At 43.3% G+C, this 14,107-nt stretch overlaps 1 protein-coding gene across 12 annotated transcripts in view; it reads left to right on the forward strand.

Annotated features, from left to right (window-relative positions):
- Positions 1 to 14,107, forward strand: part of Gcn5 (Gcn5 acetyltransferase) — a 287,084-nt gene that overhangs the window by 97,849 nt on the left and 175,128 nt on the right. For all 12 annotated transcript variants that reach the window (XM_069324558.1, XM_069324554.1, XM_069324559.1 and 9 more), the window contains 3 exons: positions 3,134 to 3,243; positions 8,370 to 8,484; positions 12,540 to 12,723. In XM_069324558.1, coding sequence (XP_069180659.1) covers positions 3,134 to 3,243; positions 8,370 to 8,484; positions 12,540 to 12,723 — 409 coding nt within the window. The remainder of the gene's footprint in view (positions 1 to 3,133; positions 3,244 to 8,369; positions 8,485 to 12,539; positions 12,724 to 14,107) is intronic.

Raw genomic sequence — 14,107 nt, forward strand, 5'->3', positions numbered from 1 at the left:
GACCTGGGAGTAGACATAATCCCAAAACTAACAGCAGAAGCTCACATGAAGAGAATAAGATCAGCTTCATATGTTAATATGATAACATGATGATAACATATGGGAAGTTAACAAAGATAAGAATGTCATTTAAGAATCTAAACAGGAAACCTTCAAGTCCATACACACTTCCTGAAACCAGGAAACTTCACTAATTAGACACAGATTCAAGTTAAGGAAACAAAGGTGCCGAAAAAATATTAAAAAAATTTCTTTTGCAAACAGTGGTAGACGGTTGGAACCAGCTAAGTGAGTTGGTGGTGGAGGCCAAAACCGTTAATAGTTTTAAAGCGTTATATGACAAAGAGTACTGGGAAGACGGGACACCACGAGCGTAACTCTCATCCTGTAACTGCACTTAAGTGATTACACTTAGATAATTACACTGCCTGTGTGAAACCATTACTTGAGTATGCAGCTTCTGCATGGAACCCACACCTTGTGTAGCATAAACAAAAACTTGAGAAAGTTCAGAGGTTTACAACTGGAATAGTACCAGAATTGAGAGGCCTAAGCTATTACTGACACAAACTTTAGCAGACAGAAGCTATTAGCAGACACGAATTTCCTGTCAAAGAAGAAATAATTTAAATAGGGAGATTGAAGAAATCGAGCGGAAATTGAAACACTCATATGAAACTGAAGAAAGGCACTTAGAACAGAAAGCAATTCAGGAAATAAAGAAAAATCCAAAATATTTCTTCACATATGTGAAATCAAAGGCAAAAACCACTGCCAGTATTGGACCTATTCGTACAAGTGAAGGTTCATACACGGAGGATGACAAAGAAATTAGTGAAATCATAAAAAAAGCAGTATGAGGACATGTTTAGCACTCCAATAAACAACATGAAAGTGGAAGATCCAGACAATTTCTTTATGTGGGATATTCAAACCCCTGTAAATATAACTGATATCAACACAAGCACACTAAATTTTGAAAGAGAAATTGAAAACATGCCCATGCACTCGGCCCCAGGTCCAGACTCGTGGAATTCAATATTTATAAAGAAATGCAAAGTGCCGGTAGCACAGGCACTCAATATAGTGTGGAGGAAGAGCTTGGACACGGGGGGAGATACCAGATGCACTTAAAGTAGCAGACATAGCCCCTCTACACAAGGGAGGGAGCAAAGCATTGCCAAAGAATTATAGACCAGTTGCACTAACATCGCACATCATAAAAGTATTTGAGAGAGTGATTAGGAGTCAGGTCACCAATTTCATGGAGACCAATGACCTTCACAACCCAGGCCAACATGGATTTCGAGCGGGAAGATCATGCCTCTCACAGCTACTTGAGCACTACGACAAAGTCACTGAGGCATTAGAAGAAAAACAGAATGCTGATGTGATATACACGGACTTCGCAAAGGCTTTCGATAAATGTGACCATGGCGTGATAGCATACAAAATGAAGTCAATGGGAATAACCGGTAAAGTAGGACGCTGGATGCTCAGTTTTCTGTCAAACAGGACTCGGCGAGTAACTGTCAACCATATAAAATCTAGTCCAAGTTCAGTTAAAAGCTCTGTACCTCAGGGTACAGTCCTTGCACCACTGCTTTCCCTTATTCTCATATCAGATATAGACAAAAATACAAGTCACAGCTTCGTATCATCCTTTGCAGATGACACAAAAATCAGTATGAAAATTATCTCGGCTGAAGACACTGAAAAACTTCAAGTTGATATTAATAAAGTTTTCGACTGGGCATCAGAAAATAACATGATGTTTAACAGTGATAAATTCCAGGTACTCAGGTACGGTAAAAATGAGGACCTTAAACATAATACAGAGTACAAAACACAATCAAATGTACCCATAGTAGGAAAACAGCATGTAAAGGATTTGGGAACAATGATGTCCGACGACCTAACGTTTAGGGAGCATAACCAAGCAAATATTGCGACAGCCAGAAAAATGATAGGATGGATTACGAGAACTTTCAAATCTAGGGATCCCATCACAATGGTTGTACTCTTCAAGTCACTTTTGTTGTCCCGTCTTGAGTACTGCTCAGTACTCACTTTCCCCTTCAGAGCATTAAGGCTCTGCTGCTGATGACTTGCTCCCAAGTCATCATGTGGGCCTTGGGTCTGTTGTTGCTCCCAAGTCATCATGTGGGCCTTGGGTCTGTTGCTGCTCCCAAGTCATCATGTGGGCCTTGGGTCTGTTGCTGCTCCCAAGTCATCATGTGGGCCTTGGGTCTGTTGCTGCTCCTAAGTCATCATGTGGGCCTTGGGTCTGTTGCTGCTCCCAAGTCATCATGTGGGCCTTGGGTCTGTTGCTGCTCCCAAGTCATCATGTGGGCCTTGGGTCTGTTGCTGCTCCCAAGTCATCATGTGGGCCTTGGGTCTGTTGTTGCTCCCAAGTCATCATGTGGGCCTTGGGTCTGTTGTTGCTCCCAAGTCATCATGTGGGCCTTGGGTCTGTTGCTGCTCCCAAGTCATCATGTGGGCCTTGGGTCTGTTGCTGCTCCCAAGTCATCATGTGGGCCTTGGGTCTGTTGTTGCTCCCAAGTCATCATGTGGGCCTTGGGTCTGTTGCTGCTCCCAAGTCATCATGTGGGCCTTGGGTCTGTTGCTGCTCCCAAGTCATCATGTGCACCTTGGGTCTGTTGAGTGTTCAAGCCGTGGCCGACAAGTTGCCATCATTTTTGTAAGCTATGGTGGTAGCATTTGTCATATTTTCAAACAGATGTTGCAGTGAAGATTGTCCATAGCCATGGGACCTGAAAATAAGGCTAGGTCATGTGTACGTGTGCAGGTTGTAACAGCAGGCTTGGTACCCACAGGCGACACACACCGTGCTCGCTGTGTCTCAGGAATAAAGGGAGGGACGGGACGGTCTTACTTTGCATTGAAATAGAATAAGTGGACAATTGTAACAGGTGAAGGTCAGTCACCAATATAGAATAGAAAGACAGTATTCAGTACTGCTACTTTGTATACTTTTATTATATTTTAAAGTTTTTTATTTTTTTTATTGTCTATGTGAACCCTGGCTAAAGGGTTTATGATAATTAATTATGATTATGATAATTATACGATTATGATAATAGTTATTAATGAATTCTTTACCCTTCCCCAGGTTCTTGTCAATGCTTGAAGAAGAGGTATACTCAAACACTTCTCCCATTTGGGATGCAGACTACCGGCCTCAGTTGCCCCCACATCTACACAACCAAGCTGCGGAAAGAGGTACACTTCTCATATACTGGAGCTGCCATTTCTGGTGTCACCCCATTGGCTCTCTGATGTTACTATCTCTGACAGTGTGTCAACTACTTGGTGCCATCAGTTGTGGAGGGGTCAGCCTGCTGCTCCACCCTCAGTTCTCCTCTGGTGGTAGTGAGTGCCTGGTTTCCCTCTCTGACACTGGCTCCAGTGTCCTATTTTCAGCTAAGTGGTTGTTTGATTTTGAGGCTGTTCCTATGTCTTTTGGGGTACAGGGGAAAGGGAGGGAACTATTAGGGAGAAGTATCAAGCCATTACGACTATATAGCACTTGGAAGGGGGCCAGGATAAGGATTTGGGATGGGATGGGGGAAGGGAATGGTGCCCAACCACTAGGGATGGACAGTAGAATGATGGTCTCGCTTTCCATCATTTGGCGTTCAGTCCTTGACTGTCCAAGTGGTTGGGCACCATTCCTACCCCCGTCCCATCCCAAATCCTTATCCTGACCCCTTCCAAGTGCTATATAGTAATAATGGCTTGGTTCTTCTCCTAATAGTTCCCTCTCCTTCCCTGTGCACTCTAGTGCAGCATGAACTATGTATTTAGTTCACTTGGACTGCATGTGCTCAGGGTTCCCTTCCTTGTGCCCTCCTTAGTGCTGCCCTTGCGCTGTCATGGTAATCTTCCCTGGAATATTCGGGGTTCAGTCGCTTAGAGGTCCTTCTCGCTTGTGGTGGCCCTTGCTCTTGTTAAGTCGGTTGTCTTTGGTTTTGCCTTTCCTTGGGTCAGGAGTGATATTGGCTGCTGTGATGCACTGGATTTGCATGGCCTTATTGGCACGCTGTGATCAGCCTTCACAACTTCATGAATGGCTGTATTGATCTAACTTATAGCTCTTATTCTGTAGATCCTGTATAATTATATAGGACTAGCGTAGCATTCCCAGTGCCTGGGGCTCCCTGTGGGTTACTTCCCTTGCCTGCCCTGGAAAACTGCACTGGGTTTGGTGGTCCCACAGATATAACCTTCCCAAACATGCTCTCGCTTCATGTGAATTTGAGGGTTGCACATTATCAGTGCCATATGACAATGTTCATTTCTTCTCCCTCCACCGTGCTGCCTGCTGAGTCGGTGACACCTTTGATCCTGAGTCACTTGGGGTTTGCTCCCATAATGTTATGTTATGTTTGCTCTTCTTTCTGACCTTTCTAATGGGGTTTGAGCTTTTCAGGCAGACACCACCTTGTGCCTTAGGTTTTCTGTGTTAAAGTAATCTAGGTTGTGTGCCCATTTGGATGCCCTGGAGATGCCCCAGTTAGTGTTTAGAGACCTGGATTTGGAGGTGTTGGTTAACTCAACTGTTGTTCTATCCTACCCACTTCCTCTCTCTTCCCTGGCAAGTGTGGTTCACCCTTACTCTGATCCTATCCCACTGATTCCGGCCTCAAAGCGTCAGAAGGTTTCGGGGTCGGTGGCAGGGTTTAGTTCGGGTTCCTTGGTCAGCTTGGGGTTCGTCCCTTCCACTTTGGGCACCATTGCAATTAAGCCTGCTGGTCCTGGAAAGGCTTTTGGGTCCTTTCAGCCAGCCCCTTCCTTTGAAGTGGGCCCTTGTGTCCTGTTTCACTCTTTGTGGTACCTCGTGCCCTCCACAGAGGGTCTTCTGTTGCAGGGAGAACGGTTTTCATAACCGCCCTCCCTGTATGCAACCTGTCCTGCAAAGAACGTCGCTTTTCACTTGAATGCATTACATAAGGCCAAAAATTGTCATACTAGAAAATGGAAGCAGCTGGCAAAAATGATGTACTGTCCTGTTTTCTGTTTTGGGTCCTCTGGTAGGTTAGGAAGGAATTATCAGGAGAAAGTGCCATGCCATTATGATGAGGATTTGTATTTGGAATCCAGGATAAGGATTTGGGATGGGATGGGGGGAAGGAATGGTGCTCAACCACTTGGACGGTCAGGAATTGAACGCTGACCTGCATGAAGCGAGACCCCTCGCTCTACCGTAGCCCAAGCTCTATCAAGCCCAAGTAGTTGGGCTTGATAGGTTAGGAGAGGACACTATAAATTGACTGTTTTCTTGACATTGGGGGAAACCTTAGGAGGACGGGATGCAGTATGAGTTTGCTTTGGGTGCAGCTTTTTCCCGGGTTTGATTCCAGGTGCCTTTGGGTACATCTGGGTCATCTTTCTGTTGGTTTCCCACCTTTTAAGTTTCCCTGGTGGCAGCTCAGGAGGCTCTTGATGCATACCTCCTGTGTGGTATGTTTGTTAGGGGACCTGTCTTTTGAGCCTCTCAATGACTGTGTGTTTGTTCCTGCTCTTTCTTGGGATGTGAGTCTCATGCAGCTCCGTGCTCAGGTTTCCCTGTTGTTGGCAGCTCCGTGCTCAGGTTTCCCTGTTGTTGGCAGCTCCGTGCTCAGGTTTCCCTGTTGTTGGCAGCTCCGTGCTCAGGTTTCCCTGTTGTTGGCAGCTCCGTGCTCAGGTTTCCCTGTTGTTGGCAGCTCCGGTTAACATACCGCCCAACTTGTATGTTGACAAGCTATGTTGGCCCAGTCTCTGGATTCAGTGTGCATCCTAACTCTCATCTCCGCCTCACCCTTCTCTTTGCTCTTGTTCATGGAGGATGTTGTTGTGTTGTTGTCTAGTTCCTGTTGTCTGCAGCTGCAGCTTGTCAGTTCATTTTGGACCTTTTGTGTGTTCGTATTGTTTGGTTTCGGCAGAAACCAAACTTTCCGAGGCAGTTTGACAGTGCTAGAGTGGCACCTGTTGTTGGTCAGGTAGGCCATCTGTGGGGTCAGATCCCGGATCACAAGCGCCTCCCTCTGCCGATCTTTTGTTGTCTGGTCTGGTCATGCTTGCCCCTTTCAGAAGGCTGGCTTGAGGGGTTTGTGCTGGCCCTGCCCCTTTGATGGGGTAGTTGGGGAAAGGCCGAGACTGGTCCAGCTTTCCAATGCCAAGTCTCGCGATTTGTGGGCTTTTCAGGTCTTTCCTTTGGCCAGCGGTGGAGTTAGTTGGTCTTTCCTCCTTTGGGGGGGGGGGGGTTGGGCTTTTCTAGGCAGGTTTCCTCTTCTCACCTTTGTAAGATCATCTCAGAGTGGGTGATTTGAGACATAGACAAAATGTCTGCATCCGTTCAGTGGGTTTTCTGCTTTTTTCCGGTTCCGAAATGGGATTTTCCGGATCTCCGATTTATTCTTGATCTGTCCAGGTTGAACGAGCTCATTCCTGACAGCTGAGGGGCCTGACAACTGAGTGAACAGCGCTTTAGATTTGTAGTCCTAAGGTTTCAGGTTCGATCCCCAGCAGTGTCGGAAACAAATTGGCAGAGTTTCTTTCACCCTGATACCCCTGTTACCTAGCAGTAAATAGGTACCCTGGGAGTTAGACAGCTGTTATGGGACTAGTTTCCTTGGGGTGTGTAACAAAAAGGAGGCCTGGTCGAGGACTGGGCCGCAGGGATGCCATGCCCCGAAATCATCTCAAGATAATCTCAAGATAATCTTGCCCCCTTCTTTAAGATGACGATGTTATTCCAGGTCCATCTCATGCTCAAAGGGGCACTTGGATTATTTACCTGGACCTTTGGGACATGTATTTGCATGTCCCTATGCATCGAAGATTCAGGGATTGGTTCAGTTTTAGTTCAGTTTTTTTGGGCCGAGCTGACCACTTTCAGGCTCTCCCGTTTAGGCTTAACCTGGCTTTTTGCATGTTTACATGCTCGGCTCAGGTCATAGTGAGCCTTTTTCATTTGGTTGACTTTTTCTTGATCAGCATCTTTTTCTGAATATTGTTGCCTTGTATCATGTGGTGTTGGCAGAGCTGCTGCAGCTTGTATTCAGGTTCACTGTTTTGCAAGCTGTCTGATGCATTGTTTCACCTCCAGCCTGGTCGTGCACTACCTAAGCCTGCTTCGTCCCTAGAGCATGTTCTTTTCTTTTGTCAGCTTGGTTTACAGTGTTCCCTTTAGTCTAGGATTGGTTTCTGCGGGGAGCCCGTCAGCTCCCCGGAGCTATCCAGGCTGATATGCTGATGTCAGACTTTGGCATCAGTTATGTGTATGGAATTCTGTGGATCTACCGGGGACCATGAGCCAGAACCTGGCCCCCTCAGAGAGGCATGAGGAGCAGTGGCCTATAGAAACCCTCGTGTGGTTGGAAGCATTCCTGGTTGATACCTGGTTGATGGGGTTCTGGGAGTTCTTCTACTCCCCAAGCCCGGCCCAAGGCCATGCTTGACTTGTGAGAGTTTCGTCCACCAGGCTGTTGCTTGGAGAGGTCTGCAGGCCCACATACCCACCACAGCTCGGTTGGTCCGGCACGCCTAGAAGAAAACAATCTAGTTTTCTCTTGAAGATGTCCACGGTTGTTCGGCAATATTTCTAATGCTCACTGGTAGGACGTTGAACACCTAGAACACCTGTTCACCTAGCAGTAGATAGGTACCTGGGAATTAAACAGCTGCTACAGGCTGCTTCCTGGGGATGTGTAACTAGAAGGAGGCCTGGTCAAGGACCTGGCTGCTGGGATGCTAAGACCCGAAATTATCTCAAGATAATCTCAAGGTGGAGCAGCCAACTGAACCCTTGGCTGCCTCCCACTCTCCCTCGAATTAGGGGGGAGGCTGGGCAAACAAGTTCGTACTAGTTTCATGAACTTGTTATCATTTGTTTACATTGTTGGCAGGCATTCTTTTGGTGGTTCTTGAGGTTGGAGTCTCATTTAAAGCCAGCAGTAGTTTGTTTTGTTTCACTGACTTTCTGGGTGCCTTCCTCGGTAGATTGCAGACATAATATAATCATAGAAATTTTACCATATGGGCCACCACTCTCTGCATCTCTTTGAGGAGGCCAGGTTCTGGCTCATGGATCCTGGTAAGCCAATAGACTCCTCGACTGATGGCACCTAGTAGTTGGCACTCTATCAGAGCTATCAGAGATAACAGCTTCTGGGTGTCACCGGGGCTCCTGCAAAAACTTGTGTTTTCACTGTTTTTATTTTTATTTTATTAAAACACAAAAAATGATTGTGGTAAGTTTTAGAATATTTAATTATATAGTTATTAGTAAAGCCTCATTTTATTTTAGTTCAGTTGTGAATTGAGCTATTGGTAAAAAGAATTCCAATTTTTTTTTTTTCCAATAGGTAATACTGCTGCACGGGGCGAATTTGAGAGGTTGTCGGTGCAGCCAGGAGATGGTCATTACACCACTGTTAGCCTGTCATCTGCCACTACACGAAGACAACGCATCGATGACAGGTGCGGCTCTATGGGAACTTTGTTTGAAGTACACGGAGAGCAATATATAGTGGCACCTTGCTCGAGTAAAATAGTGTTTAGTTGATACAGAATAATATAAAGGGATATTTTGAATTTTGCATTTGTTGTACAGTGGAATCTCAGTCTACGAATTTAATCCATTCTCAGAGACAGATCGTAAATAGAATATTCATATGCCGAGTAAAATTTTCCTTATAAGAAAAATGTTAATTGAATTAATCCGTTCCACACACCCAAAAATATTAACACTATTGGTAACTTTGGACCGGACTTGCGTCCATTATTTTTCTCCGGAGTCCAAACTTTGGACCGGACTTGCGTCCACTACAAAAAATATTTGTATAAAATTCATTTTTTATCCAATCGACTTCGGGATAGTATCAAAATAAGCACCTTTAGATTGCGCACAATTTGATACCAAAATGAAAGATGTAACATGAAACTTGATGTCCGAACATTTATATGATTATAAATAGGCTTTTGGTCAAAATTTTTAAATATTTGTTAAAATTCTATTTATTATGCTATTATGTTGGGACTAGATTTAAAATGTGTGCCTTTATGTTGCGAACAATTTGATACCAAAATGAAAGATGTAACACAAAAATTGATGTCAGAACACTGGAAAGATATAAATAATTTTGTGATGATGAGCTTCCAGAATGAAAATATTTGTTAAAATTCCAGTTATTGCTCTATTATTATGGGACTAGTTTTAAAATACGCGCCTTTTTATTGCGAACAATTTGATACCAAATTGAAAGACGTAACACGAAAATTGATGTTATCAAACTGAACGTGTATACACATTAGGTTCCAGTGTACAAATTGGTGCTCGTTCACGGGTAACTTTAGGCTTTTCTGCGGGGAGGCACTCCAAACTTTTGTTCATTATATTCATACGCATTTGTAGGAAATTTAATTGCGAACACAATGATACCAAAACGAGCAACGTAGCACGAGAATTAAGGTGAGAAAAATGGAACGAGTATGCACATTTTACTGATTTTGTGCGCTCACGGGTAACTTTTGCCAACTTTAGGCTTTGCTATTGGAAGTCACGCCAGGCTTTTGGACATTATATTTATATACACCTGTAGGGAATTTAATTGCAAACACAATGATACCAAAACGAGTGACGTAGCACGAGAATTAAGGTGAGAAAGCTGAAACGAGTATACACATTTAGGTGTCACCGCTCGCTTACCCGCACGCTCGCCCGCACGCTCGGTACATGACCTCTAAGTTTACCCCGCGCCTGCCCGGTGACCGATAGTGTTAACACTTTTGTTGCCCTGGGGGGCGACCCACCACGCACCTCAAGGTAGCCCGAGAAGTGCGTATGACCTCACCACCACCCACAAATGTTTATACTCTTTTTAGCTGTCTCACCTCAATTTTCGTGCTATGTCGTTCAATTTGGTATTAAGTTGTTCACAAAAGAATGCTCTAAAGGAATATGTGCATATAAGAACATATAAGTCTCACTTCCCTATACTGTGGTACCTTGGTTTTTTATTTTAATCCGTTCCCAGAGACGGCTCGTAAACCAAAAATTCGGAAGCCAAAATGAATTTTCCCATAAGAAATAATGTAAATTGAATTAATCAGTTCCACACTCCCAAAATATTAACTTTAAAATTCATTTCATATATAATACACAAATATTTTGTACTATAGTATATACAAGTTATAGCTTACCTTTATTGATGACTTGTTGGTGTATGGAAGCTGGTGAAGAGGAGAGGTGTTAGTGTTTGGAAGGGGAGTTCCCTTTCATTATAACATCAGGCAGTGATGACTTCTCTCGGGTACTCTCTTTGCTTCCTTTTGCAGGCATACCACTAGGACCTGGTTGTGGCTCACTGCTTGCTTGTCTTTCTTTAAAAGACTTAAACAGTCGTTCTAAAGTCTGTAAATTTTAAGCCTTGGTCTTGGGTGATTTCGTCATTAAAAAATGTGTGATTAAAGAGTGGAGAAGTGTGTAGAATATAGTTAGATGGTAGGGAAGGGGGATTGAGACAGGGTGAGGAAGCGAGATTTAAGTGTAAATGTCATACACGTACTGATAGGGATTAACAAAATACATACAGGAAATTTGCTTAAGTTTTTTTAATAGCATGTTGAAAGTGCTTGCCACTGAGCTGCATGAAAAGTTGAATAGAACGTTCAACATTCAGTAGAACGTTTGTACAGTAATGTTCCAAGGAACTGTGATACATGTGTCACTAATGTTTCTACAAAAAATGTTTTTTGTTGTAATATTACTTGTTCAATATTCAATTTAGTTACACTATGTACACTCTCACACAGTATTTACACAGTCATACACTATTAGACACTCACTACTTTGGAAGTGAGAGATAATCAAGGAAGCAGTCACACAGCACAACTTTGTACGCGATGTACTTGGTACACACAGATTTTTGTTTCCTGTTTCTTCATTCTGTGTGATTGCAAAAAATACACTCATGTACACCTTTGGCTTTAGTTCCTTTAGGAGATATGTAGCCAAGCTTGTGAAGTGTAAGGTAGTCTTGAAAAGATCTAGGAAAAGATCAAAGACAAAATTCTGTCCACAAAGTAATCGTGAAATTTTTGTCTGATATCTCTGAACACTTTTTGCACTTTCTAAAGTCGATAATTTCGATCAACATTTGCAATGTTTTCAAAGTGTAGGCACCGTACAAATATCGGGAACCTCTCTCATGACATGTACTTGTTGAACACTGGGCTTGGAACAGTGCTGTCTTTGTTCCAGTACTTCTGTATTACATGAACAAATACACAAGGGAAAGATTTGTGTGTGTATTCTGTATTACACGTTTCTAGGAATGTATCGTAAGCAGTAACAGAGTTAAGAACACATACAATTCAGCCACAGTGGTGTCCTTCCATCGTGTCATACATGAAGCAGGTAATAAATACCTGCAATAAGTTGCAGTGGCAATGCATACCTGTTGGTTTTATCAACAAGTTGTTGCATGAATGGCTCGTCAATATAAGCCATAAAATGTTTTCATCAACAAGATGTTGCATGAATGGCTCATCAATATAAGCCATAAAATGGTTTCATCAACAAGATGTTGCATGAATGGCTCGTCAATATAAGCCATAAAATATTTACTTTCACTCATCTTCACCTGTATATGGGAAAGTGGGTGTAACACCAATATCAGTATCATCAAATTGTGGTTTGTGTGGTACAAAATTATCACAGCCCTCCCTCGCGAATTCACCCCGTGCTTCTTGTACTGGCACCACCACCACTGGCATAGTAACACCACCATGGAAGCCGCTAACACACTGTTCATCTATGCTACTTGTATCGGAAGCAGCATCACTGAACCCAGAAAACAGTTCATCTATTGTATCACTTTCTTCAAAAATTGGAGACAACCCAAGTGGTGATAATAATGGCGAGGGTGATGGCCTGGGAGGCCGCAGCACGCCTGGCGCTCACCCTGTACGGGATATGCTTGCTGTATCATCCTCATCCATGCTGTATCACTTGTATCCGACACTTGTGTTAGGTCTTTATCGTGCCTTGCTTCATCAATATCACTACCCTTTTCTTCTTCAAACCATAAGGTCTGAATTTCATCATCAGAGAGCAATCTTTCGGCAGCGCATCCGACAGGGGATTGGGAGTCATGTGCACCAGCTATGGTTGCTCACTCAGAACTCGGCCAACCCGCGGACCTGGGGCATGCTGGGAATTTTTTTCAAGATTTCTGCCGCTCATTGTACGTCTCAGGCATTCATCTTGTACCCAACCAACTGTGCGCGTTTTGAATCTAACGATATCTTAACATCGCTTACGAGTTTGGTGGCTCACCTCTCATAGCCTGTGTCAGGGCGGGTGGCATAGTGCAGTGGTTAAGAAGCTCACAAGTAAAACACTCGCCAGGGAAGGCTGCAAGAGTTAAACTCCAGAAATTGTCAGCATGTATTGAATAAAGTTTGTTAACAAAAAAATATTAATTTGATGAGAAGTTTAGTTCTCTGACATTCGTCTTTTCTTTATCTTCCAGAGGAGAGAAACGAGAAGGAGATGATTTATCAGACAGCATTTGCGGTAAGAGAATAAAAATAGAAACAGAAGATTTGGGTGAAGAGACAGTTGCTGAGGTTGTTGCTACAATTACTGATCCAAGAAAAATGATTGGTCCAGAGGTCCTCTTCTCGGAGAATGCCGCCAGAGACGAGGCTGCTAAGGTGAGGGTCTCTTATCAAATTGTAATCTTCGTTAAAAAAGGTGAGGTTTTCTTACAAATTACATTCTATATAAAAATGTATGATTATATATCTGTGATATAGAAGGGATCAAGAGGCTTTACATCTATGTATTTCTGGGAGGGCTCCTATGAAAGCTTCCTCTTGCTGGCAGCCCAGATACCTTCCTCAATTTGATCCACACTAGCCATAGGAAGTCATTGTGAGCTTCCTAGAGCCATAGACCAAAACCTGGCCTTCCCTCTGTAGAGGAGCAGGGAGCTGAGGATACATGATCACTCAGATCAAGAAAGACCATCAGAAAGGTAGAGTGAAAGAGAACAGACAACAGCAAGGTAAACAGAACACAGAAAACAAGACCACAAAATGATCCAGGCAAAAGTTAAGCAGTTGATGGTGTAGTAACATCTGCCCACCAGCAGGTTGTAGCACCCTCAGATACCAGCTCTCCCCAGACAACTCATTGGTCATAGTTGAGGCAGTTGATAGTGGGTGAGGTTGGTGATGTTGTGTACCTTGACTTTAGCAAAGCTTTTGTTACTGGGCCAAATGAAAGACTGTTTAAAAAGATAGAGGCTCATGGTATATGCTATATTAAGTTGGATTAGGGCATGGCCATACCAAAGGAAACGAGAGTTAGTATTAATGGAGTTAATTCAGAGTGGGAAAATGTTGTAAGTGGAGTACCTCAAGGTTCTGTCCTTGGACCTCTGTTTTATAATATATATAAATGATTTAGATTCAGGTTTGATCAACAATATTTTGCAAATAATTTGCCGATGATACGAAAAATGGGAAGGAAATAAACACGGAAGAAGATACACTATCACTTCAAGACGATCTAAATAGGGTTTTGAAATGGTCATAAGATTGGCAGATGCATTTTAATGCTAACAAATGTAAGGTTTTGAGGTTAGGTAATGACGAAAGAGTTACAAGGAACAAGCTGGATGGTGTTGAGATTGTGAAGTCATTGCAAAAGGGATCTGGGAGTTATGAGTAGTAAAAATTAAAAACAAAAAATCAATGCATAAATGTTCGTAATAAGGCAAATAGGACACTGGGATTTATTTCTCGAAACATTAGTAATAAAACACCTGGTGTTATTCTTCTGCTATATCTTGCTCTTGTTAGACATCATTCTTGGCCTCATTTGACCCCACTTGGGTGTTGGTACCCTCGGAACGGGGCTTGTTGTTGCAGGGGGAGGGTTTTTCTTACCCCCACCCACGTATTCATGGATACGATACCAACATCAAATCATATATCAGACGTCACCCTATCCCCACTGGATTTTGAAGAAGCCATAAACAGTATGCCTATGCACTCTGCACCAGGCCTGAATTCTTGGAACTCCATGTTCATA

Source organism: Procambarus clarkii, chromosome 14 (assembly GCF_040958095.1).
Source record: "Procambarus clarkii isolate CNS0578487 chromosome 14, FALCON_Pclarkii_2.0, whole genome shotgun sequence".
Taxonomy (NCBI): Eukaryota; Metazoa; Arthropoda; class Malacostraca; order Decapoda; family Cambaridae; genus Procambarus; species Procambarus clarkii.